At 39.6% G+C, this 27,877-nt stretch overlaps 1 protein-coding gene across 2 annotated transcripts; it reads right to left on the minus strand.

Annotated features, from left to right (window-relative positions):
* Window positions 1-1,177: 1,177 nt before the first annotated feature.
* On the minus strand, window positions 1,178-27,877 carry LOC127411541 (tau-tubulin kinase 2-like). 2 transcript variants are annotated; one of them, XM_051647205.1, is made up of 16 exons: window positions 27,666-27,877; window positions 24,812-24,962; window positions 18,863-19,010; window positions 11,742-11,815; window positions 11,090-11,230; window positions 10,829-10,933; window positions 10,659-10,724; window positions 10,451-10,543; window positions 10,237-10,362; window positions 9,968-10,125; window positions 9,646-9,850; window positions 9,342-9,553; window positions 8,672-9,218; window positions 6,561-6,890; window positions 4,622-5,520; window positions 1,178-3,829 (listed from the first exon to the last, which is right to left on the minus strand). In XM_051647205.1, the coding sequence occupies exons 2-16, from the start codon at window positions 24,878-24,880 to the stop codon at window positions 3,382-3,384; spliced, it is 3,621 nt and encodes a 1,206-aa protein (XP_051503165.1). In that variant the 5' UTR covers window positions 24,881-24,962; window positions 27,666-27,877; the 3' UTR covers window positions 1,178-3,381. The 2 variants fall into 2 exon arrangements, with proteins under 2 accessions (XP_051503165.1, XP_051503166.1); XM_051647206.1 differs by lacking the exon at window positions 6,561-6,890.

The following is a 27,877-nucleotide window of genomic DNA, read 5'->3' on the forward strand; positions in this document are numbered from 1 at the left end:
AAAATCTATTTCCTTCCATTCCCATCATTCAATTGCCATGAAAGTATTAACATAAATTATCCACTTGCTGATATCCCAACAAAATCTCTGTAAGTGCTGATAGAAAGTTAAAAAAAATAACTAATGTAATACATTTAAGACCCAAATCAGATCGGACCAATAATAATAATAATAATAAAAACATTTAGTCCCTATATACAGGCTGACCGTTCTTTTCAGGCTACAAACTCCAGGTAAATGAAAACGTGTATGCTGTTTTATTGTACGTTGTAGAAATGTAGTATTTGTATGCAGCACATGCAAAGATTTGGCCTTGTTTGGGAAGCTGAAGCTATATTACAGCGTTGTAGCAGAAAAAAAGACAGCTCTGTAAGTTAATGCTGCTCTTCTAAGAGGAATTAAGCCGCATGCTTCCAACAAACAAACAAAACACACACACACAGCTTGTGAGTAATGGCAAAGGCAAATATCAGACAAAATATGCCACGCTTTTGGAATGCAAAACTATTTTGTTTTGTTCAATATCTCATGTGGCACATATATATAGAGCTATAGGTTTAATTATTATTGGCTACTGTATCAGAAATCAGGAATCTTAAAATTGCAAAATATATATACACCGATCAGCCACAACATTAAAACCACCTGCGTAATATTGTGTAGGTCCCCCTCCTGCCGCCAAAACAGCACCAACCCGCATTTCAGAACTGCATTCTGAGATTATATTCTTCTTCTCACCACAACTGTATAGAGCAGTTATCTGAGTTACCGTAGACTTTGTCAGTTTGAACCAGTCTGTCCATTCTCTGTTGACCTCTCTCAACAACAAGGCGTTTCCATCCACAGAACTGCTGCTCACTGGATGTTTTTTGTTTTTGGTTGGTTTGAATATTTCTGTAACTGCTGATCTCCTGGGATTTTCAAGCACAACAGTCTCTAGAATTTACTCAGAATGGTGCCAAAAACAAAAACATCCAGTGAGCAGCAGTTCTGTGGATGGAAACACCTTGTTGATGAGAGAGGTCAACAGAGAATGGCCAAACTGGTTCGAACTGATAAAGTCTACGGTAACTCAGATAACCGCTCTGTACAATTGTGGTGAGAAGAGTATAATCTCAGAATGCAATTGAGGTGGCATTGATGAGGACTGGCGCTGTTCTGGCGGCACGAGGGGGACCTACACAATTTTAGGCAGGTGGTTTTAATGTTGTGGCTGATCGGTGTGTGTGTATATGTGTAAAATATATATATATATATATATATACGCATTTTCGGCAATGAATTTGGGGTAAAATCTGCAGAATGGATTTAAACATGGTAGAATGTATTAAATGGAGTGCAGAACTTAGTGAAAGCTGAGCATTCCAATTCTGCTGAAATGTGTGAGCCTAGTGTTCTGAAATATGGAGTTCTGCAGGTGCAGATTCTGTGTGGGCCTGCAAATAACCAATAAAAAAATTAAATACATCAATTATTAAGTAATACATGTTTAAATTCACGTACTTATGTGAGGGTGTGTTCAATATAACATAATGATGTGGGATATCAGGTGCTCAACAGTCAAAAAAAAAAAAAAACCCAGCAATCAAGTTTTGTTTGTGACTCCAAATTCTCAAAGCTTGAGTCTGCCCTGTATATATTCCAAAGTAAACCTGCTTTAGGCATGTCAAATCACAAGAACACTTTTGTTTTTTATTGTTTCATTGTTAACCATCTCTTGGAAAAGGAAGACCAGTTTCTCTGGCGTTCCTCTTATGCCTTACACACTCTTTTAGGCCAAAAACATACTCCCCACATGAGTATGCAAATGCAGAAGCGACTGCTTGGATAAAGCACTGCAAGCACACAGTACCCTTGAAGCATGCATTCTTGTTTCGGTGTGTTGGTAACAAACCTCAACACTCAATGGTGCAATAGAGTTTCCTTCAAATGTCTGTGCCAAATGAATGTATTATTATGTAGCTTCACACAGAATGATTTTGGCCATGTTTTGCTGTCTAAGATTTTTTTTTTTTTCTTTGCTTGTAAAAGATTTCAGTAGCACTTTATTTTACAGTACTATTCTATATTTAAGTACTATATAATTATAACAACTACAGTAATTACTAGGTACTAACCCTAAACCTAACTCCAACCCTAACCTTAACCCATATTAAGTACATGTAGTTACCTAATATTACTCTGTACTTTAAGTACATTGTAAGTATACTGAATATACACGTACTGTAAAATAAAAAGCAACCAAGATTTCTCTTGTCAAAGGGCAAAATCAGCCGTCTTTGATAGAACATGCTTAGTGTGGCATGTTCATAGATGGCCAATTAAATGCATTTGCAATGAATCATAGTGTTAAAAAAAGGTCTTGGTGTAAAGTTCTGGCAGTGTCCGAAATTTTGCACTGCAGTTTTACAGTATGACTGCTCCTATGATGACAAGATGTGATACAACAGCCAGTCAGCATGTTAATCAGGACTATTGGGACCTTGTCTTGGCTACGATGTGTATCATGCAGTCTGACATAATGACATACAGTGTGCCATGGCTTTTACCTAAGATCTAACTGGGATCATAACGTAAAATTGGACAAGCAAGATTTGTAAAGGACCATAAAAATCATTTTGTGCCCAGCTTAACTTGCTCAGCAAGATTCTGTTCAAACCACTGCCCCGTAATGACAATAGCAATCCTGAAATAAAAAAAAAAACTCACCATAGAACAAGATTGTTGCACCCCATGTGGCAATGCTGAGAATACAATGTTCACTTAAGTTGCGTTCTGAATTGCATTTTGACATTTCAATATGCAACAACACCCAAAAATGAGCTTGTGTAGCTAAAAAGCATCTGTAATCACATACTTGAGTATGTTTCAGGCCTTAGAAACAAACCACCTCAAGGTGCTGACAGTAGACAAAGCTCAGAGCAAGAGCGACCATAAAAATGATGGCATGATCTATTAGTGTACCCGCCACTGCACTCAAGAGAGGGCTGCAATGTGCATCAAATAAATAACATAATAAATACTATAATACAGCCATGCTTGATGCAAACAGACAACCCCCATGTAGTTCATGAACACATACAATCTTCGTAAAAGCTCTGGAATGATTTAAAACAAAAATATTCTAAAGAACTGGCCAGTAAGCATCACAAATAACCTCCCCTGATTTTTAACTAGTTACAATTTTAGTATTATTACTAGAGAGGCCACTGACAGATGGAAGGCAAGGGAGCTTCTAAAAATTAAAAGGACATTGGCGAAGTTGCAGATGTGCAAGAGAAATTAGAAGTAGACATTATCACAAATTACGTAGTCATTGGGGCAGATGAGCACCCTTTAACCCATTCACTTCCTCAACCATTGTCTGAAACCTGTGGTTAACTATCTGCTCAGCTTGATGGAGCACCTGACCTCACAGTTGCTGATTTTGCCCCTTTGGATGTGTACAGTAGCAGAGCGGGCCTGTCGCCCACAGCAGCCTTCTTGCATGTGAGGATGAATGCGGCGCAAAGGAGGTGAGCCAGAGAAACTGGGGGGAGAGCGGCTGCGGCCCAGACAGCTCCCACGGTGCTCGTGGCGGGACGGGGAAGAGCTGGCGGAGCGCTGCAATGAGGAGGAGCTGCGAGGGGAGGCGCTAGAGCTGCGCTGGAGGAGGTGGTGAGCAGCGGTGCTGGGACTGACGAACCCATGTCTTGCGCCCGTGTGCTGGGGGGAAGAGCGGCTGTGATGTTGAAAGCCACGGGGTGAACTGGCTTGCATTAGCTGGGCCAGACAGGTCAGCAGGTCCGAGTCACTGGTGCTGCCAGCACGAATACTGTACCGCCGTAGCCTAGAGAAGTCAAATGACAAATCTATAATAGGGAACATGACATTGATGAAGAATAAATAGATTACCCAAAAAAACTCCCAAAATTATCAAAAAGAAGTCTAGAAAAGAAGAGTTGCTAGCAGATTGCTATGGTGTTCTGGAGAGCTGTTTGGCAGTTGCTACAATTTTCTGAGTGAGTGCATGGTGGTTTCAACAGTTTTCTGGGTGATTGTCAGATAGTGGAGATGTGGTTAAGGTGTTCTGGGTGGTTGCTAGGGCATTGTTAAGCTGTTGCTAATGTGTTCTGGGTGGTTGATAGGCAGTTACCTAAGGTGTTCTAAGTGGTTCCAAGGGTGTTTCTATGTAATTGCTTTGTTATTCTCAGTGTGATTAATAGGCGATAGCTTCGGTATTACTAGGGCATAGCTAAGTGGTTGCTTGGGTGTTCTGAGTGGCTTGCTATGCAGTTATAAGGTGGTAGCTAGAGTCTTGCTGTGCAGTTGCTAACGTGTTCTGGGTGGTTACAGTGCAGTAACGAATGGGCTAAATTTTCCCAATAAAATGCAAGCATCCCTATGCCCTACTCACACCAAAGGGTAGATTCCTTGCAGTAGGTACTCTGAAGGGCACATGCCATTACTGTATGAATGTACCCTTAATTAACGGCCTTGTGGAAGGGCCCTTCATGAAGGGATTTAGTTGCTCACTTTCGTTTGGAACAACCCTTCAAATGGCATCCCCTTTCCGAATTGCCCTTCAAGGGCTGAAAATGCTCTTTGTGATTCATCCAATTTGTCAAGCCAACATATTTACCTTCCATCCATAGCAGAGCGGCTAGGAGGTTTTCCTGGGGGTGGGTGAGGCACAAAGTGTGCTGTGCTGGTGTCTGTGCCAACTGTTGGAATAACGGGGCGGGGGATCTTGCTCTTCCGTATAATTGGGCTGGAGGAGGAGGACAGTGAGTGAGCATCATCACCCTGATGATCGGGGCGAGAACCCAGAAGTGACTCGTCATCCTGAGAGCATTCAGAAGAGGCAGAAGAAAGCTGGTCCCGCTGCATGGCAGCCATGATTACACGCCTCTCTGAGGGCAATAAGGGGGAAGCAGAAGGTGAAAGAGGAATGTGGTGAACCCTTTTCTGCAGCAACTTCTCTTTAGCAGATCCCGGTGGTGGATCCAAAAGGCTATAAAGTTCTAGCACTGGGATACGGCTGTGTCGTTGACTTGGGTCTTGTTTGGGAGTGGAGGCTGGAGAAGAAGGGGTAGGACTGCAGTTTCTGGCAGGAGTATTTTCCTTGCCCTCCTCCTCCAGGCTGGGCTCAATGGAGCGATCAGGGAAGACAGAAACACTCTGGGGGTCTTTAAATTCGGGAAGCATTTCGCTGGCGTCTTTCTGAGCATCTGAATGAGGTCTAAAATGTCCGTTCATTATAACTGGGCTTCGCGGAGAAGGTGGTGTACGTGGAGACGCCACCAGACTTGGCACTGGGCAAGAAGGTTTTTGAGGAATGTTCCCATTTAGCAAAGGATCCAACTCAGCATTTGAGGGGCTGGTGGGCTGAAAGGGGACCTGCTTCTGTGGAGAGTTGATGTCAGCTGTGTTGTCTTGTGGATGAATCTCATTGTTACAATTATCATTATCATGTCTCTCCAGTGGAACGCTGTCAGATGCAGACTGGGAGGACAGCACAGAGGGCCGCTGAGCTGTCAACTGATAAAGGGAGACAGATAATTAACTAAGTGTAAGATAAACATTCATGTCCCAGATCTTAAAGGAGAAAGATGAGTGGAGGGAACTTTTCAGTACAGTCTTTTAAAGTCTGCATATGAATTTATGTATTATACATATATCCACACACATTTAACACACATGCAGATATAAACTGCTCTTTTAAAACCACATGCAGCATCTCAAATCTCGTAGTCATTTAAAAATCAAAGGGAGTTAGTGCATGTGGCCACATCTCTCACTGGATGGTTGTTTAAAGCCCCTGCGACTTAACTCCCTGCTGATTTAATGGCCCTAGTGACAACATCTAACATGTTTGATATCATAACTGGCAGTTGGTGGAGTGGACTCATGTGGCCGTCTTTTCACACTGAAACAGCTCTGATCCTGCTCAGATCTGATCCAAACCTTTCCTCTGATATATGATATATACTGTATATATACAGTAAAATACAGGAATCAGAAAAATATCAGTGACAGTCATTTAATCTGTCACCGCTCTTCCATTCTTCATCTGTTAATGTGAAAGAACTCAAATATGGAGGCTAGATTTGAGCAAAAACAGTCGGTAGGTGTGATATCATTCACTTTTGTTATTGCATTGTTTCGAGTTGGCTGTTGATACACCAGCTTTCTTTACCTTGGAGGAAAAGTAAATGTCTGTCAGAGAATTAAAAATCATAAGAGGTGGTTAGTCACAAATTCAGAGGAATCAAAACACAACGACAAGAGGTAATGCCACAAAGACAACCACTACTTTCAGGACACAACCCAGACTTATTGAGCATGCACAGTTAAAATATTGTTGAGCATGCACAGTTTGGGTTACAGAACAGTATTCCTGGATTCTCGAAGGAGAGAGCAATCCAAAAACAGAATGATTACTAACACAAGAACAAAATAAAAAAAAAAACATACAGAATGTAGCACAAAATAGGACTCGAAAGAAAACATGTTTGGTAGGCGGGGTCTGTTAGAAGAGGGCAGAGTTATGGGGAGCACGAAAGTGAGTGGCTATTCACCTGCTGAAGCTGAGCACGAGTGATTCTAATGACTGAAGGAAACTTTGTGTTTGCAGCGGCTACTGGAATGGCAGGAAGTTTCCTGCGCCCAGGTGAATGGGTGGCACGAGGCTGGAAAGGAAGTGGCAGCGAGGTGTGGCACGAGGAGGTAGGAGAGAAAGGGTGTTGGTGGTCTGCAGACTGGCTACGGCGCAACCCAGGTGGGGTGCGCTGGTGCAGGGGGTCCGACAGGGTGGTCAGGAGGGTGTGAGGGCTGGGGGAGCGCAGATGCATGGGGCTGCATGTCCTTGACAAAAGATCCTCAGGTTGGGAGGCAGGAGAGGTGGGCAGCTAGGAAAGGGAGGCGAAGAATGGTGAAAGGGAAGTGAGGAGGGTTTAGTAAGGTGGATCGGGCAAGTTAAGGTAGGTGAATGAGTAGAAAAGATGTAGGAGTGAGTAAGAAAAGGATTCAGAAAAGTAAAGAGATTGATTAAAAATTGGTGGAAAGATATAAGAAAGGAGGTAAAAAAGGAACAAGACGAAGCAAATGGGTACATCAGAAAAGGGGTGTGAACAGCAGCATACATCTAGGTAGGAAGAATGCAGATTCTATAAAATGCAGAAACATCTTCTAAAGACCTTTGCACTAAAATCTAACTTTAAGAGGGTCAGTATTGTGCTTATGTTGGCAGCAATCTGATAAAAAAGCCAGCTCTGGTGACATTTAAGCATTCCTCCCTCAGACAATCTCATTCACTAATAACGGTGTCCAAGTTGCATACCTACCTGTATGTGTGCAGGAAAGGTTCTCACAAAAAATTTCCACCGGATTCACAGTTGCGTACACACATACTGTATATTTGTTCTTACCCTAGTTCTTATGTTGATGAATTGAAATTATTCGAAATAAGGGAGTGTGTTCCCGCATCTTTCAACACAACCTCTGCTTTACAACCATTTATCACTCTATGCAAACATATCATTGCGCTCTCTAAAGATACACTCTCGCCTGAGAGCACATGCTGCAAGATCTATAAGTAAAGCCAAGTGTGCTGTTCTCAAAACCAGTAAATACCTTTTATATTGGTCTAGACTACACGTGTTTAGCTGCACTGATTTGCAGAACCTATCTCAGATCGAGCTATAACACACATAATTTTGTTACTCTGAAACAAGACATAGGATAACTTAGTCAATTTCTAATTATTATATAATTTAACCTCTTATCTGGCAGACCCACCGGTGTGCCGGGGTGGACACAGCTATTGTGTGGACATATACCATGGTTAACCCTTTACAGAGTAGGGTTAACCCTATAATAGCTATGTCTACCCTGGCCCACATGTGGGTCTGCCAGATAAGGGGTTAAAAAAACATTTTGACCATGTTTTTAAGGCCACCAGGAGTCTGTGATTTTTGTGTACATGTGCTTCTAAAATTTAGGATAAATTTAAGTGTGAACTTGTTGATGAATCAGGATTTCTGTGTTGAAACTTTTGCACACAGGATTTACAGACAAATATGTGCACACGCACAGTAAGTGAATGAGACCCAGTGTCTTGACCTGGGAAGTAAGGATACAAGAGCAAGGATACAAGGATACAAACTTAATGTTTTCAAGATAAGTAATGAAAATAAAGTTAATTTAAACTAATATATTAATCAAAGGCTGCGGGTGCAGTCTAAATACATGCACATAATCAGCAAATGTATGGATGAAAAAGCTGCAAGCAACAATTACAAGGACAAGCACAACCAGCATTTTACTAAGCATGATTCAAAAAAATCAAAGTAGTAGTATGGTTTTAGGCCATTTGTTTAAAAAACGATGATCAGATTTAAGCCTAAACTTTAGTGACACTGTCACTAAACCCTCACGTACCATCAGGGCATTACGCCAAAGATACGCACATTTTGTTTTCAATAGTCTAAAGTGTTGCAAAGGTACACACCAAGTTCTTGTCTGACGTCTTTGCCGACAAATTTGTTAGGGCATTACTGGGGAATGTTTTTGAAAATCAACAATCCATTGGAGAACCTTTGTGAAGTTTGGTCTGAAGATCATCTGACCTAATTTTGGTTATTAAGGAGGAATAATAAAAACAATTGTTTTCTGAGTTAGAGGTAGTTACCTGTGTGAGTGCTCCTTCAGCCAGTGCCTCACCAGGACTGGTGGGGGTAACAGGAGGTCCACCAGCAGAAGGGATCACACTCAGCTCCAATTGGTCCATTCTTTCGGGGCCCTGCACGGTATGCAGAGCTGTGGGAGTGTTTCCTTGTACTGGACTAGGAGTGAATTCTTTATCCGGTGATTCATCCATTGGCTGCAAAATCTCTGGCTCCTCTTCACATTCATCTGATGGGCTACTAGTGAGTTTGGCTTCACGACCAGGACTACTTCCTGCTGCCTCTCTGAAGTCCTGCAGGTCAGAGCCCTTCTCTACCATCACCCATTCATGCAATTCAATATCTTGCAGCCCTGAGCTCAGGTTTAGAGCAACAAAGCCACTGTTAGCAGCACCGTCGCCCGGGGAGGCAGGCTTGGGTGAGCCACCACCAGAACGGAACTCCTCATCATAGTGCCAAACACGTTCGGTGTGACTTGCATTGAACATGGCCAGGCCCGGGACACCATCACCATTCCCTTCCTTCATTGGACCAGGTGGCTGCTTACCAGAACTGTTTCAAAAACAGATTTAAAAGCTGCAGAACATACTTGTACAGAATAAAAACAAATGTTAAAATGGTAAGTCAGAGATAAAGGAAGGCAATGCTGAGCACTGGGATTATGAAGAGACTTACCAGGCCTCCACGAAGCGCTCCGTGTTAGGTTTAGGCTCCAAAGTTAGTCTCTTTTCTAGCTCAAAGCTGTGGATGTTGCGCAGTTTCCTCAAAAGAGGAGTGTCTCTATCTGAGGGCACCACCTCTGATTGGACTCGCACTGGGGAACCCATGCTTGGCCCAGCATGAGGGCTCTGATTGCCTTGGTTAATATGCTCCTCCTCTGTTCCCAGCTTGAAGGAAAGGAGAACATAAAATATGAAACCCAACACAAAGAACAAAGATGTTTATGAATAAGGCAACACTTGGTACAACGTTCTGGTACCTTCCAGACAGCAGGACAGATTCGATTGCGGTTACAGTCCAAGTCCTCCCAGACATCAGTCTCCTGGTTCCTGTGAGGAAGTTTGGGAGATCCAGGAAGGTGCTCCGGCTGGGCGTTTTCCCCATCACTGAGCTGCTCATCCTGCAGAACTTCATCTGTGTTCTCCTTCAGAAGATCTCCAGGCACCAAGGAGGCATTTGCAATGCTGCAAGACAACAAAAGAACAGGTGAACTATTTATCCTAAAACTACTACTACTACCAAAAGGTAGATTTTTCTACTATAAGTTCAACAAATAAACTTAGGTAGTGACATTGATTTACCCCATGTGAGCTGGCGTGAGGCGTGTGTGGTGCTGTGGAGTGTTTGCCGCAGTATTGATCATAAGCGAGTTGTCTGAGCTCATCCTTTCCCAGTCATATGGGTCATTCTCTACTACGTTATAGGTCCTCATGCTATTCTCAAAAATGGTCCTCAATAGCTACAATGGGAAGATATGTAACAAATAAGTCAGGTTGAACAATAACTTTTACATATTCTATGGCTCTATCAAAAATAACTCAAAGAAAGGCACAAAGTACAGAATTCTTACCTGATAGTCTGGTTTGGTAAAATAGTCCACATTGCTAATGTGGTCAAGAAAGACACTGAAGTCTGGGGGCAGGTGCTTCAACATGAGCCGATGATCGTATGTCTCTTTTAACTTCCCTACTTGCTCCTAATGAATAAATACAAATATCATCATAATTTCCCAACAGGCAAGAAAAGGCTTTTCATTGCATTTCTTCATACAGCCTGATCAGCACCTTGTCTTTTATCTTTCTCCAGGGTAGTTGCCCGACCAAGAACTCCACCAGCATGTAGAACAGAGACCATAAGTCATCATGTCTTCCCATCTCCTGTAACAGTAAGACCAAAACAAAACTATTCAGAACCGAAACATCTGGATAATTAAAACATTACAGATAAAACAGACTGTGCTAGAAAAACTGAATGAAGATGAGGGAGTCTTACCTTGTTCTTATGAGCATTGATTGAGGCATATCTTACTGTACCCCTAAACCCTGCAACAGGACGGGGCTAAGAGAGAGAAGAGACACCCAGTGACACAAGGACTTCAGATTAACAAATGCAAGTGTATATGCGCACACACACAGCATAAAAAAAGGAGTTTTGATACTAACCGGTCTGACTTCTTGGCATGAATTGGTAAACTGGCGTGCCAAACCAAAATCTAACATGTAGCAGGTCCGACATGTGCTGGGGAATCGGCCCATCGCAAAATTGGACTAAAGACAGAGTTGACAAGCCATGCATTACAACGAGGAACACAAAAATAGACCTATACATTTTTTACAACCTTTTTTTTAGATGGTCTATAATTATTAAAAACCTAGTCAGTCAGTGAAAAACTGTTAATTGTGTTAATATTAGACACTTCTCACTGGTTTGATATCACGGTGTAAAAAGCCCACAGAATGGATGCTCTCAATGGCTTCCAGTATCTGCAGCCCTAGTCTGAGTGTAGTGCTGACTGTGAAAGTACCGCGGTTCATACTCCTCCTCAGTTCCGCTAAATTACGGCCCTGAAAGAGCCAAAAAGATAACAGTTAACAATTAGGGCTGCAAATATATGATTGAAAGGCAGGTTTAAAATACAGCCATAAATAAATCCATCACTGCTGCAAAACCTGGAGTCATCCAAATGCATATCATAATGCACAATAAATAGTTATTGTATACAATTAGTGGTATATTTACTTTGTGTGTTTTGAATGCATGCTTGCTTGCTTAAATTATGTGGCTCATAAATATTTAATGCAAAAATGCTATTGTAAAAATTAAGACACTTTAAGGCAGTAAAAATAATTTAATTGCTATCGTTTGTTTATTGTACTAGGAAAGTGTTTTTTTTTTTTTTTTTTTTACAGTCGGCATTGTCAATATATTATTTTAATAGATTTCTATACATGTTACTATACTCTCATATTAAATAGAAATATTCACTGTACCAGATCATTATCACAAATGCTCTCTAATATTAGAGCCATAGAGTAAAAGACATATCAAGATCATAATGCTGAATAACCCCATTACCTGAAGCTCCATGACAACATAGTTGAATCGATCATTGCGGCCACATCCGACAAATCGGCAAACGTGATCTTTTCCTGAAAGTTTGAGTATATTGTACTTTACTGGACTACTTATCCACATACTGTCATATACAAGTTCTACAAAAATATACATTTACAAAAATAGTGAGGACTGATTGCAAAATAATACATAGATGTCATATCATGGAAAAGAAGATTTTCCTTGCTCTTCTGAAACAAAATAGTTAATATAAAACTACTACTAACATATTATGAATGATGTTCACAGTGTAATGCTCCCTTCCCGGTACACCCAGAACAATTATGGAAACTAAAGGCGGCATCTCACTAGCTGATTTTTCCAATGACTTTCAGGTGTTAGCTTCATTAACAATCACCGGCCAGGCAGAGGGAGACAGAGTGTCCATTAGCATCTCTCAGCAGGAGGTGTTAATCACTTGACTGAGTTAATGGCTTAAAAAAAGACATCCGTTTTGTTTGAAAAAATCATTCTGTCACTTGCTCTGACAGACAAGACGTCAAGCTGATATGAATGTTTTCATCGCACTCAGATTCTGTCACCAAGCTCTTTTTTTTTTTTTTTTTTTTTTTTTACACTAAAATGAGCCACAACTGTCTGTTTTTATTGGATGCATTTCTTTACTCACTGAAAGCTGCATGTGGACATGCGTTCTACAACAAGCCTCGATTGGATAAATAAACAATCACGCACTTTCACTAGGAAAAGTGACTCCATCTTCACAATCACTTCTTTTGTATTGTGGCATAACAGAAACAAGAAGAGAGAGAGAAATAGTGCTCCGTGGCTGTAAAAACAGGTACTTTTCAGTGCAGATACAGTATAATGCATAAGCAACTAATGACAGATAAAAATAACCACAACGTAAAGTTTCCAGTTTTTGTCAGTTTTAAAATCTAACCTTGCGAAAGCCGACCGAACCTTATTGCTCTTTGGAGTCAACAAGTATGTTTGTATGACATATCTAATGTCATATCATGACATACTCTTAAAAGAAAAATATTTCTGCTGCCCAGATCTTTGTACAACGTGACTATAAATGTGTAAAACCTTTTACATTTAATAACGTAAACATAAGCTTTATATTTGTATACAGCTTTAGATTACATAAATATATTGTAGTCTACATTTATATAACATTATGTATAAATATGCATTCCTTACAAGTTTGTACTTTTGTTTTATTTTAGTTCATGGTGCTTTAATATACTTTTGAATAGTTCACTTTCTCACAAATGACACACATTTGTTGCCCAGCTCTTTGCACAATGTGACAATAAATGTGTGAAAGAAAAGGATGCAATTTATTTTTGCTATTCATTCTCAATAGGACATGTCTTTAACAAACAGCCAAACATAGCAGATGCTGCAGTCTCATGGAGTAATACTGAAAAATACTGTGCATTCAAAAGCTTCAGGTTGATTGGCTGTGAAAATGGGCCTTGATATTGATGCGTTGAGAAAGTCAAAGGCCGTCGTTAAGTGTGACACCTTCCCTCCATTTTTAATTGGTAAGTGTGACAGGCTCACTGACTAGGAGGGCAAGATCAGCAAAAACAGTCACTAAGTGTGACACCCCTCACCCAAATCGAGATGTTCTGAGTTTGCTAGTTTGGAGCCAGCTTAAGCAGCAAAAACCGGTCATTCCGAATATCTATATCATATATAAATGCCTATTCAGTTTTCATTCAGTGTGTTCACGTGCACTTTAAAAGTCTGATGTCAGTCAAACCAAAACAATAATTTGTCTTTTTAAATAAGAGGTCGACCGAAAGAGGATTTTGCCAATACCAATAACCAGGGTTGGGAGGGTTACTTTTGAAATGTATTCCACTACAGATTACAGAATACATGCTGTAAAATGTAATTTGTAACGTATTCCATTAGATTACTCAAGGTCAGTAACATATTCTAAATACTTTGGATTACTTCTTCAGCACTGGTAAATTTTTTCACTTGTTTTGACTATAAAAACTCTGCCAGTACAGTAAGACACAATACACATGTTAAAAATACATTCTCTGAAAAACCTAAATATCTTATGCAGTGTTATTTCTAAAACAAGATCAATCAAATTGATCTTGTTTTAAGGATTTTTAGATATTTTTACAGGAAAACAATACAAAATAATTATCAAGAATAAGATTTTTGTCCTAATATCAAAAGTCTTACTAGAAAAGAGAAATTATGATCCAACGTGTATTTTCTTGATAAAAAAATATGATCGTGCCTGGTAACGTGCATATAAAATGGCTAGAAATAGCATTTTAGCTTAGCGTAAAGCTGACAATTTACACAAGGTTTATTTCTATTTCTTCTGCTCCAAACGTACTTATCTGTCTGTTCGTATAGTACACACAAAAGAAAGTGTTTCACTGCTGTTCAAATGCACTTTGGATCGCATCATTTATATGTATAAATGTTTTCCATCTGAAAGGACTAAATATTAAATGAAACAAATGACAATAAAATGCAAAGTAATCTCTTCAGTAATCAAAATACTATTTGAAATGTAACTGTATCCTAATTACCAATTATATAAATTGTAACTATAGTGGAATACAGTTACTTATATTTTCTATTTTAAATACGTAATCCCGTTACAGGTATTCTGTTACTCCCCAACCCTGCCGATAACTAAGGTGGTGTAAAAGGCTGATACGTGATTAATCGGCTGATAGTTTCTAAAATTGATTTATAGAATGTTAAAAAAAAAAATCTTAGGCCTTCCTTACTATGGCCACAGACCCAAGAGTCCAAAATTAATAAAATCCCAGATGTAGTTAATTGTCCAAACAAAATCCTAATAAAAACTGAAAAAATAAAGATTTCATGCATAATCAATTACTAAATTAAGCATTTTATAGCATATATATTCACCACATGGTGGGTTTTAAATATATTATATATACTGTACATAAAACCCATAATGTTTATTACCTCTAAAGGCCACTGTTATACTGCAGAACCAAGCCAAGCCATTTTAACTGTAGAGTCCTCCAGTGCCAAACTGAGGAACACAAAGGAATAAAGAAAAATATCTGCAACTACTGGCATAGATTTTTTGCTGATAACAATAGTTCTAAAAAGTTATCAGCACGATTAATCAGTAAAACAGATATAACGGTCTACCTCTACTTAAAATGTCATGTACTTTAGTCCAGACTAAAATCATACCAGTCTGCTTTTTCTCTCTCATACTAACAGATAATGTATTTTTACTGTAGTTAATGCCACAACTGGCATTGCCATTTTTTGTGTTCGGAGGAAAGACACACATGACATGAAAAATTGTACAGTTCCTCAGCTGCTGAGCTTCCTTCAAATATTGTTCGGGCCCAAGCACTGAAAGTGCGAGGCCCTATTGTTCTTCTAAGGATTATTAGCGCCCAAGCACTGAAAGTGCGAGGCCCTATTGTTCTTCTAAGGATTATTAGGGCCCAAGCACTGAAAGTGCAGAGGCCCTATTGTTCTTCTAAGGATTATTATTATTATTATTCTTTTCAAGGTTTTCGGTACATTTGGGGTACTTAACATGTGTGAAAACTCTTGAAATTTTGCATACACATCAGAGTCATCTGCCATTAGGGCTGGGCAAAGTTGCAGGGAGGGCTCTGTAGCCGGACAACTTTCATAATTATAGTCATTAGGTCCACCCAACAGGAAGCTGGCCATTTTGGATTTGTTGAATATTGCAGTCTCTGAACTTTTAAATACTCCTCCTAGGTGATTCATGAGACTGTCACAATATTTAGACAACATTATGCAGAGACATTGAAGATGTTAAATTGTGAACAGATTTTGATATATCCAATGGTGTTGCCATGGCGAGGTATTAAATTAAAGGCGAGAAATGGGAAACAGGAAGTGTCTAATATCTTCTGTACAATGTGTGATTTAGATCAAAATTGAGATGTATGTTTAGTCTTGGGGGCTAATCACATGGATTTGACTATTTGGAATCATGGTCATAGCGCCACCACCTGGCAGCAGGAAGTGTGGCTCTTACAACAGACTTTAAAATAGTTCTCTTATATTTACCCAAATTGCTTCAAAATTGCTTAGAATAATGTCAAATGCATGTGTCCACCTTGCATTGTTTTCCGAAAGCCACCGGGTGGAAATGGACCAGTTGAGCTTGGGCCCGTCATCGCTGCTTGCAGCTATATTATACATTGTGTCATTAGACAGACATATAAAGACTAGCTTAACTATGCAAAATCCACTCTAGCTCGATTATAACTGTGCATGTCAATGTACTGACTGACTGACTTGGTGGGGCATTGTTACTCAGGTTAGCCAAAGATCTTAAAGGTACAGTAGCAAAAAAGCATGTTTAACGCTCAAACAATTTTTACATAATACTAAATCACTGTTTATCACATTAATAATGAATTATATCTAAAATAAAATGCTACAAAAAAGTTTACAAAAATGCTACAACAATGTTGACAATGGCCTCTTTAAATGAGAAATAATGAACAGTAAGTTTGTTTATTTTTCTTGGGTGAGGGTAATACAGATAAAAGCTCTCTGGTACTAAGCTTTTTCCCTCAGGAAGAGATAAAAACCACTCCGTTCCATCATACAGCCATATCACCGGCAACACGATACAAGTGCATTTAATTTTTCTGAAGCAGAGGGGAGAAGTTGAAGATATTATGGAGGAAGACTGTAAAGGGAGGGAAAGAGGATAATGACAATGTCATTGCAGGCCTGCTAATTGATTTGTTGATTCTTTTCCCAGTACAAGTGTAGACACTACTGGTGCACCTTTCAGGAAAATTGAGGCAGATACGATCACCGATATTTTAACACTGTGATCAGCCGATACTAATCCGATCACCGATCTTTCTTTTAAAAACGCCTTTTGCCACACTTTTACATGTTATATGCTGCAGTTATATGTTAATGCCCCATACTGTACAATTACATTAAATGTACATTTATTGTGAAATGCTGACAGTTATTTGAATTGAAGACAGATATATCAATTACAAGCTTTAAAACTGCTCCAGTGAGAAATCATAAGTATATATGATGGGTTTACCATCTTTGATGTTTTGTTGTAACGCAAATGACTAATTATTAAGCAACTACATGAAGACACAGTGCCGTTATTGAAGGTTAAACTGTTATTGCTGTTATTAATGGTATTGTGACAAATACGTGTACATTATCTGATTTAAATCTGGGTTCTCACAAAATAGTGCTGGGATGAGTGACTGATGAGAGATTGACAGTGCGCATGTTTGATTGACAAAGAGAATGCGCATGTTGGAAGGAGTGACACTGATAGCATGCATAATCGCTCAAACTGTCTCTATCACTCCACACACCATCTGCGCCACACTAGCAGACTCCAAACAACTCGGTTTTGCTAAGATCTCGCTCTCTTCAGTTGGAGGTATGACACACTTGCAAAATGGTGGAGTGGTGACAAACATATCAATTCACCGCAACTCTCTTTCTCTCTCATAATCCCTGTCACGTGAAGCTCACTGAAATAACAACAGGAGTACCGTATGAGCATAAACAATTGTAATAGAGTTATATAGAGTGTTTTCAGACCTGTAACTTTCTTGATTTGTTCCGAAACAGGGGCTAAAATGGTTACAATGGTGCATTTTCTTCATGGTTTTCAAAAGGTTATATTTTAAAATGGACTAAAACTGTAAAAATTCAGTTGTCGTTATTTTTATACAACATTAGTTGATTTTGCATTATTTCTGCATTGAAAAGTACCTGCTCTCACGGTCATGGAGCTCTCTCTCTCTCTCCCTCCCACGCCCGCATACAAACATACACATACACAGAAAGAGTGAAGCCATGTTTTTACCGGTGTCTGTTCTGCCACTATCCAAAAGAGAGAAGCGATCGTAAAGATCGACCTTTAAAATAAAGCCGCCAAAAGCTATATCTGCGTTTTGATGATGAATTATAGTGACGAGCTGACCTACAGATTTCTTCTCCGTCCAGGTGGTCTCGGACCGATTGTTTTGGTGCCGAGTTGAGTGTAATTGACGTGTTCATATATGCCGATACGAAACAAACCAGTGGAGAAAACGCAGCAGGTTCTGAAACAAATACTGCAAACGAGCCAGGTGTGTGATTCATCGAGTAACATACCTTGTGAAAGTGCATGATAGTGTAGTTATCCATTCGAGGATTGCCGTAGAACGCGTATGTCCATATGCAGCTTTCAGTGAGTAAGAATTACATTCAATAAAATCAGACAGATGTGTATCTGCTTTCTGATGTAATTTATCTGATGTAAATGAGTCAGAATGACTACGGTAATGACTCTTTAAAATGGGCACCTTAATATTTATACACATGTAAATCATACACATTTTTAAAACAAACCAGCATATTCATCTAAATTACAGCATGTCCGAAAGTGTCAATTTGTGAATTCTTAGAATTGCCAATAACTACTCCTCCAGTTACTGCTGAGCAAGAGCTCATTCATTATGGTAGCAGTATGTGATATTGTATGTGCTGCAATTAAAAAAAGATCGGCCCTGAATCTAGGCATGATCACAGATTTAATACAACAATCGGCCAATCTAAATTGGTGGCCGATACATCGGTTCATCTCTAGAAGACATGGTTTGGTTTCAAGCTTACCAACAGATTCTTACAGAGCAAGGAGTTGTTTTGCAAACATAGCCATGCTCTTCTCAATTTGAAACTGCTGTTTGCATATTCCCTCACTGGGTCCTCAAACATATCTCAATTCTATATAAAGGTGCTGAAAATGTAGCTAACAACATTAAAGCCATTTAAATCAGTAGTGTGAAGGGTTTGCTTGCGCATTGCAATGTGACAAAAAAAATATGCTATGTAATGTGTCATCATACTCCTTCACTATTTGTTGGAAAAATAGTCTGTTACTGGACAGCTATGCTAATGCCATGATAGTATGAAAAAATGTTGAGGTAAATTAGTATCATTGCTATGGTTTTATTATTTCTAGGTACTTCTCAACACTGGTGTCTATGTGTGCAAGCAATCAGGAAGGAGGTGAATTTATACAATTCACACTATAAAGAGTTTATCTGCTCTACTTAACAACTTGCCTTGAAGTTTCTTCAGAACCGCCACCTCCATCTTCAGAACCTGCTTGGGCTGTTGGGCGGACTCTGCTTTCAGAGCTACACTGGTCCGGTTCATCAGGTCCAGTGCCTCGTAGATCTCTCCAAATCCACCGCCACCAATTTTTTTCAGCTGTAAAGTCAAAAGCAACCGAATATCAGAGTTGCATCCATTATGTGTACATTTTGTTGGTTAATTGCATCACTATTACTATCAGTCATACCTCGGGTTAGCAGGGGCCGGTTGCACCAGCTATACGTACGTTACAACTTAGCCTAGTTGTGGCGTAAATGGGCACTAAGTCACAACTAAATATTTGAGAGTTGCATCATTAATCTTAGGTAGGACGTAACCCTACGTACAAACTAAATATTTATGGAAGCCTCTGACCAGGAGTAACGGATGGAATAAAGAAGCAGACTCATTTAATGACATCAGTGAGCTCATGTTTTGCGTGACAGGCTTCAATCCTTTCGACACATGATAATGTTGACATTTACACTCAGTTCATTTACGAGAGAGAGAGAGAAAAAAAAACGTACTTTTAAGCAGCTATTCAGCATGAAACTGATCGATAATGGTGCGGTTTTCAGGATGTGTCGCCCGGTGTCAAGTTTCAACATATATATATATATATATATATATAATATATATAAGATATTAAAATGAATAAATGTCTATTTTTCCAGCCTGTTGTATTAGTATTTATTTATCACCCCTTATTTATTTTAGATACAGTTCCTATTTATTGTTATTTACACAGGGCAAATCTACTATTTATCGAATGTAGCTTCTTTTATTACATATCGTATATTAAAGGGGATATAATTTATTACAGCTGACAGTTACGGGTTACAAGGTTTGAACACCAACCGTAACAAGATAAAGCTAAAATGCACGGCTTTTTAATACTTCTGAAGGCTGCTTATTGGATCAATACAGGTGAACGTCATATTATGTGACTACGCATCACTTTACAGAGAGCTTATGACCTAGTTAAGTCTTGCCTTAAGAACAGGTGGTGCAACCAAATTAAGCACTGACTTAGTTACAAACTAACTAGTAGTTACTAAGCCCTTAGTGTGAACTTAATGTCCTAACTTACGTGAGAACTTACGCACAGCTGGAGCAACCCTACCCAGGTTGTGTAAATCCCTAACCCTAAGTATTAACATTCGACATATAACATGTCTCGGATGGATGGACAGGGTTTGTGTGTCTGGGACAATCAATGTATACTGCGTTTCAAATGAGCCCCAGTCAGAGATAGTCCACCTCAACGCATATCTCAAAACACTCATGTTAATAAATGTGTGCTGCACGAGCATTTAAAAGGTTTTGGCAATGATTGAAAGACTAACCTGTCCGTCTATCAGCACCATGCGGTGCACTCAAGTCGGTACTATCAATTCTGTCAACTGACCCCGAGGCTCTTGAGAGTTTGAAGCGCTGGTCACTTGGTTTAATGAATAATCATGAGACAGCCCGTTCTCATTAGGACAAGGCCACGCAATCTCATTAATATTTATGAGACACTGATGACGCGATGATGCACTATAGTACAGGGACACTCGATGTTGATTTTAAACCCTAAATTAACCACTTTCGTTTTAGGATTAAAAATAATGGATACTTTGGATGGATACTCACTCACTGGTCCTCAGAAAATGTAAAAATAAAGTTAATTAATAATCACTGTTCAAAATAAAAGCTGCGTTTAGATCTAAAAATGAAAATGGATAAATGAAGGCATGCATGTACCATCTGTAGTATCATCCCAGCATATTGTTTACTCTATATACAATAAACTTCCTTTGGCATCTGATTCCTTTTTTCAAATTCCGTAACTTATTTCTCTTGTCGTCACATCTGCTTTTGTGCCACTAACTCTTCTGCTCCCTCGTCACTTCCATTTCCCTCACATCTCTCTGTACAGAGGCTGATCTGGCTTTCCCTGGGGGTTCTAGGCCTACATTATAGAATCAGCAGTGGGATTATACAAGCAGTGTCATCAAAGGAAGCATCGCACTACTGCACACACACAGCAGAACACATCCATAGACATACATACATGGCACTATGAGAGCAGCATGAGGAGTGAGTCACTACCTGTCACTATTCACTGCACAGTTGCTGAACACAGTCACACACAGCTGATCAGTTTAAGTCTCAAAGCGTAGCTTTCAAGAAAGCATATTTATATGCTTTCACTTTATATGGTGGCATAAATCATTCAATTAAAAGCTACCCAAGACCATAACTGAGATGTTTGGTCATTTAAAGGGTTGATTCACCCAGTAATGAAAATTCTGTCATTATTTACTCACCCTCATGTTGTTCCAAACCTGTATGAATTTCTTCAGTGGAACACAACAAGAGATATTAGGCAGAATGTTAGTCTCAGTCACTATTCACTTTCACTGTATGGAAAAACAACCAGGCCGAGAGGGGGCGCTAATCACGAAAAATGATTCAAGAACCACACACAAGTGTTGTGCTTTTTTTTAATCGTCTCCCGCACAAAACTCTTTATTCAAGAAAAAAAAATAGTATAGTTTCTTACTTTTAGAATATTTGAATTAATGAACGTTACATTTATATAGTGCTTTTGTGACACTACACAGTGTACAGGGGACTCTCCTCAACCACCACCAGTGTGCAGCGTCCACCTGGATGATGTGACGGCAGTCATAGCATGCCAGTATGCTCAACACACACCAGCTGTTGGTGGAGATGAGAAAGTAGAGTGATACAGCCAGTTCATGGACAGGGATTATTAGGGGGCCATGATTGATAAGGGCCAATGGGGGGGGTTACACCCCTACTCTTTTCGAGAATTGCCCTGGGATTTTTATTGACCACAGAGAGACACGACCTCGATTTTACATCTCAACCAAAGGACGGTGCCTCTTTACAGTAGACTGTCTCCATCACTATACTGGGGCATTAGGACCCACGCAGACTGCAGGGGGAGCACCCCCTGCTGGCTTCCCAAACACCTCTTCCAGCAGCAATCTAATGGCACTTTTCCACTGCATGTTACGGTTCGACTTGACTCGAATCTGCTCGCTTTACTTTTCTGAGCTTGCTTTTCCACTGCAGTTTAGTGCCGCCTCAACATGGGTGGGATTATAGGCTGATCGTCATAGTTGCGCCGCCTCTACTACTGTAACATCATCTTAAACGCGACAAACATTACTGACCATAAACAATAACACGACCGCCAGCTGTTAGCTACTAGCTCATTGTGCTGCACAAAGCATATTGCATGGTGATTTTGCCTGGTTGTTTTAGAAGCAAGCTTTCCAGTAGCTGGTCAACTAAATAAAGTAAAGCTTTCAAGCAGAATATAGGATTAACGTAACAAAACGTACCATCCTCCATCGTGGACTTCAACAACGCAGAGTCCAGGGCACTCTCCCTCCCATTGCTCGCCGGTCTATTGCCATAGATAGCATCCATTTGGTCGAACCACTTCCACTTTCTTCTGTTTGAACCACTCCGGCTGTTGTGGTCCTTGATGGTTCTGTAGTCACTTTTAAGTTTTTTAAACTTTTCCCTACACTGTTGGTAGGTCCGGTAGTAGCCGTGTGCGGCCAACAGCTGAGACACTTCCTGAAAGACTTTTTCGTTTTGCGTCGTTTCGTTCGTCGCTAACGAGAGGAACGTCTGCACCTCGTTATGGACCACGGCGTGGTTTTTGCGCACAGCAAATTACAAATTACAAATTATATTGCTGTCGCTGTTGCTAACTTTAAAACTAGCGGGTTGATGTCCCGTGTCACAAATCCAGTGACATTGGTAGTGACGATTCTCTCTGACCAATCAGTGATCTGCAGGGTTTTGACGTCACATATAGTACTGGCTCGGCTCACTTGGAACCTCGACCGAGGTGGTACTAAAACAAGTACCAGGTACTATCCACAGTGGAAAACCCCCCCAGAAAACGAGCAGAGTCGAGGTGTACCGTGCAGTGGAAAAGCCCCGTAAGTTTCCCCCAGTAGGTCTCCCATCCAGGTACTGACCAGGCTAAACCCTGCTTAGCTTCAGTGGTCAACCAGCCCAGAGCTACAGGGTGACTACAGGCTACTGTTTTATTATCCAGGCATTAAAAATAGCAGTGAGGTTCGGCAATTTGTTTGGACTAAGCTCGAAATAAAATATCACATAAAAAACTCTTTACATGCAATAATTTATTAAGAGTGTAGACAAACAAACTGCCGAACCCCGCTGCTATTTTACTGCAAGGATAAAATAACTCAAATTATACAACAGTTAGTTCCGGTCCTCGAATCTGATTGGATGAGATTCGTTCCATGAGTACTGATGTCTCACACCATTTTGTATTAGGGCTGGGCGATACGACTTAACAACTTGTCTCAATATTTTTCAGCAAATTGACGATATTCGATATATATCTCGATAATTATGTTTTTGCTCTGAAATAGTATGTGTTTTTTTTTTTTTTTTTTTTTTAATCAGAGGAACCATCATTTCATCTAAACTGCCATGTAGCCATGTAGAATTAATATTTCAAAGGTATTCAATAAAAATCTATTTAAAAATGATGAAGGCATGTTTCCTGCAGTTTTTCACTAAATTAAGACAAGGGAGAGTAAAATGTAATAATTTTCATTGATTTGCATGTTTACACCTAGGATATATTTAACATACAATCATTTATGGAAGCTTAATACAAATCTTATTTACCTTCATATATTTTATTAAAACATATTTCTTTGTGAATGAACAAGGTGTGCAAAAACTACTTCACTTATTAAATAATCACATATGATCATATCTCCATTTTGATGTTTTTTTTAATTAATTATACAGCCTTGAAGGATCGTGAAATTAGTCTACTGATGCACTCTATGAAACTTAATGGCCAAATAAAAGGCTCATTAAAATCATCGCGATATTCACGATATTGTTGAATTTTATATCATCAGCAAAATCAGCGCGATTATATCGTGGGTGTTCGATGTATCACCCAGCCCTGGTTTGTATCACTTTGCTTGTGTTCGTGGCGTTCTAAACTAAATTGTAAGAGCGGCACAGATGTGTAAAAGAGCTAGACGTGTATCTTTCACTTTTCCAAGTGACATTAAAGATTTTAGCCAACAGGTGGCAAAAAAAGACCATTTTTATGTGTCTTGAGCCAGTTGAGTTTGATGTGCGTTGAGTAAGCACACTTCAGTCAGCAAGCGGTTTCTTTGAAGTCATCGCCATTGTCTCTCACTCCATGATCGCTCAGATTACTACTACTACTACATTACAGCTGGGAAATATAGTTAAACTAACAGTTTCAGCATTAAAGCTTATCACAGCACAACAGAGAGAGAGAAACAACAGACAAAGTTATCAAAAACATTTACTTTACTTTTACAGGAGTTTCGATGTTGGAAGGAGATATAAATATTCAACTTGGCAGAGGAGAGAACGGTTTCTATAGTGAATGACTCTTGCGCACTGGCTACCGCAAAATACTCCAGGAGGACCCCTGCTCAGACAGCTATATTTACACATAGAAAATAGGATGTATTTGACCAGAATTCCAGTATCTTCGGATTATGAAAAAAAAAAAAAAAAAAAAAAAGATTTATATTCTGGAAAACACAGTAAATGTTAACAGAATTTTCACTTTTGAGTGAACCCTTTAACAAGCTGAAGAGACCAGCATAACTGGTCACCAACATATGTTGTGTTTTGTATGCTGGTGTCTCAACCAGGCTTCTTAACTAGCTTAACCAGCAAGACTTCTATGGTTATCCAGATCCGACAGCCAAGTTTTCCCTGTCCACCTTCTAGACCAGCACCAAACCAGCATAAACTGCCTGGACCAGCAGAGAAATTAATTGTCGAAGCTAGTTTTTCCAGTAGGGCTGTCCTACAGTGAAGCATTTTAGATAAAGTGAGAACAGCAGACTTACTACTTTCCATCGTTCCTTCACCAGGATGCCTGTGGACAGGATGTCTGTCTGCTCCAGCCCTGCACTCATCCTGTCTGTGGTCTGCTCCGAGCCTGTGCCCTAACACCAGCGACAGGGGCCTGGATAAGGCATTGGAGCCTTAAGGTTCCCGCTGAAACATAAACCCAGAAGATGAACAATTCATCAATCAAAACTGTGGAGTGAGATATGAAAACATGAATTTAGTTGTCCCCAAAGCCTAAATTCAAACGACTTATGTCAGATAGTATTTAAAGGAATACCTCAACCCAAAATATGCTTGCGCATGTTAAAACCTGGTGTCGTGAGCGATTGTAAAGCAGCATTGTGGACTAATGGAAGTTAAATGGAAAGATGGAGGCTGATCACTGAGAGAGCAGCAGTTGATTTGTTGAGTGACCGAGATGCAGTTGTCAGGCCTGATGCTTGCCGCTGTCCCATGCATACAACATTATTAAGGGAGGCCTCATTTAATGGGACACTACACTCAACTGAATAGACACAACAATATGTATAACTCAATATCCAGTCAAACACAAACAAGGAAATGCTGATGCTTGACAACACATCCCGTCAAGAGGGGCTGGCCTGTTTTACGAGGAGTTTGATTTCCTTGAACATTACAGAACAGTAGCTCATGTTCAAAGTATTAGTACACTTTCAAATGATGGCCTTTCTAGTGAAAGCTTCTACAAGTTATATTAGATTAATGGCATAAAATTACACTGTGACTGGGTTCACTAAATCACTAACTAGTTTCATTGGGCACGCAAAGAAACTAGTTAGTGATGTGATAATAGTCATCGCACTTTCATGTCCCAGGGGTTGTTGTTGTTGTGTTTAATAGTTATATATATATATATATAAAATAAACAGATTTCAATGTTTTTCTTTTTATTTTATGTTTTAGCCTTGTGCCAGACCCAGACTTTCAATATTAAATTATGAAAATTCATTATAAAAATACAAATTACTACATGTTTAAAACTATGATAATCTAAGAAAAAAGTGTAATAAACAAACCATTTTAATATTTATTTTGTGAAAATGATTTCTATCAATTCTTTCAAAAATTACAACTGTCCCACAGCTGTGGTGTCATTTCCACTACAGCAAACAATTTTTCCCCAAATATTTATTTTAAATAAGTATACTAATCCAAGTGTAGAACATGCTTAAAATGAAATATGAGACTAATAAGACATAACTTTGACAAATGCAAAAAGTGTGAATTTTTTTTTTTTTTTGTGTGTGTATTTAGGATACTTTAAACATAAAAAATTTCCATCGCTGCCATTTCCGCCACAGAATTCTATTAAAGGGATAGTTCACCCCAAAATGAAAATTCTCTCGTCATAGAACTTATTCACACTAGTGCCATCTTTGATTTTTAATGGGAATGACAATGAGGCTGTGAGGGATAGACCTAGTCTTTTCAATGGCACGAACGGTATAAAGCTGAATAAAGCTCCTAGATCACATCTGATTTTCCACAACTCATGTTGTCTGGAGTTCTTTGTATACTGAATGTTCTTTGACAGATATTGTATCAATATTTTGTCTGTGGAACGATCCAAAAACACTTTAAACTGCAGTACAGCCCACTGAAGAGACAGTAAGTCTATCCCTCACAGCCTCGTTGTCATTCCCATTAAAGATCAAAGATGGAGCTAGCGTGAATAAGGTCTATTTACTCACCCTCATGCCATCCCAGATGTATATAACTTTCTTCTCCCGAACACAAACGTGGGTCTCTAGGCACGATCATGATTTCAAGCTTGATTACACTTCCTAGTGCTTGACGCATGTGCAGAGCGCTAGAAGGCGCTAAGAAGTGTATTAGAACTTGAAATCATGATCGTGCCTAGAGACTGCAACGGCAAGATTTACTGTGAAAAAGGAGTTCGATTTTGGTCTGTTCTCACCCACAAACCAATTGATTCGCTTTAGAAGACACAGATTAAACCCCTAAAGTCTTATGGATTACTTTTATGCCGCCTTTATGTGACTTTTTGCAGCTTCAAAGTTTTGATCACCATTCACTTGCATTGTATGTACCTACAGAGCTGAAATGTTCTTCTAAAAATCTTCATTTGTGTTCTGCAGAAGAAAGAAAGTCATACATATCTGGGATGGCATGAGGGTGAGTAAATGATACTTAGCAAATCGTATGATCATGTACTTAAATGACAGTTACAAGCGCTTTGGATATAAGCGTATACTAAATGAATAAGCGTGTTATTTTTCTCTCGGCGCATTTTTGCATAAGAAGAAAGTGAGATAAAGCCTTCTTGCGTTTAAAGAGCTTATAGTGATTGACAGCCGTCAGTAATGCTTAACACGTTAAGGCAGGCCTAACTGACGGCCGATCATGAGTGAAATCTACGAAGCCAATGTATTAAAGGTTTTTAAGAGCTGTATGTTTTTGAGTGCGAGCAATTTTTTTAATTATCAGGTCATTGCACCTGGAAACTGAGCACTGCAAATGCTGCTTTCAGGGCAGACGACTTTTCCTTCTTAATAAATAGCACAGCCCTTTACTCCTCAGAGTAAATATGAACATTTGGTCTGTTAAAGGCCGATCTGGTTTAATGGCAGCGGCCTGCTGTGCTGAAATGTGATCCGTGCAGCTCGGCTCGATGATGTTGTGTTGCTACAGTCAACACACACAAACACAACAATCAGCTCCACACACACCATACACTTTACATATTATTTTCACAGGAAACGAGCTTGGAAAACAGACCCCATCCTTCACATTTAACTGCATTACTATTAGAGCAGCTGTCAGTGACGGCATGTCATAGAGCCGTGCGTCTGTATCCATGTTTCTCACCTCAATCCAGATCCTCTCAGCGCCGGGTGTGGTTGTTAAATCTCACAAAATACGATTTAAAATCATGTTAAAGACGTCAAATGGTATAAATACGCGGACTGTCCATCCATGAGGACGAGGAGAGGTATCCTTTTCTCTGACATACGCTCAAACAGCAGCGTGTTTTTGAAAATGTCCCTTTATTCTCGCGGCTCCTTCAGCATCTCTGCAGA

This window comes from Myxocyprinus asiaticus, chromosome 20 (genome assembly GCF_019703515.2).
Source record: "Myxocyprinus asiaticus isolate MX2 ecotype Aquarium Trade chromosome 20, UBuf_Myxa_2, whole genome shotgun sequence".
NCBI classification, from domain to species: Eukaryota; Metazoa; Chordata; class Actinopteri; order Cypriniformes; family Catostomidae; genus Myxocyprinus; species Myxocyprinus asiaticus.

Excerpts from the sequence above, each read along its gene's own strand:
- LOC127411541 (XM_051647205.1), bottom strand. The coding sequence starts at position 24,880 with ATGAGTGCAGGGCTGGAGCAGACAGACATCCTGTCCACAGGCATCCTG. Across the intron at positions 19,011-24,811 it reads TGAAGGAACGATGGAAAGTA|CTGAAAAAAATTGGTGGCGG; the intron begins GTAAGTCTGCTG and ends TTGACTTTACAG. Across the intron at positions 3,830-4,621 it reads CGCTCTGCTATGGATGGAAG|GCTACGGCGGTACAGTATTC; the intron begins GTAAATATGTTG and ends TGACTTCTCTAG.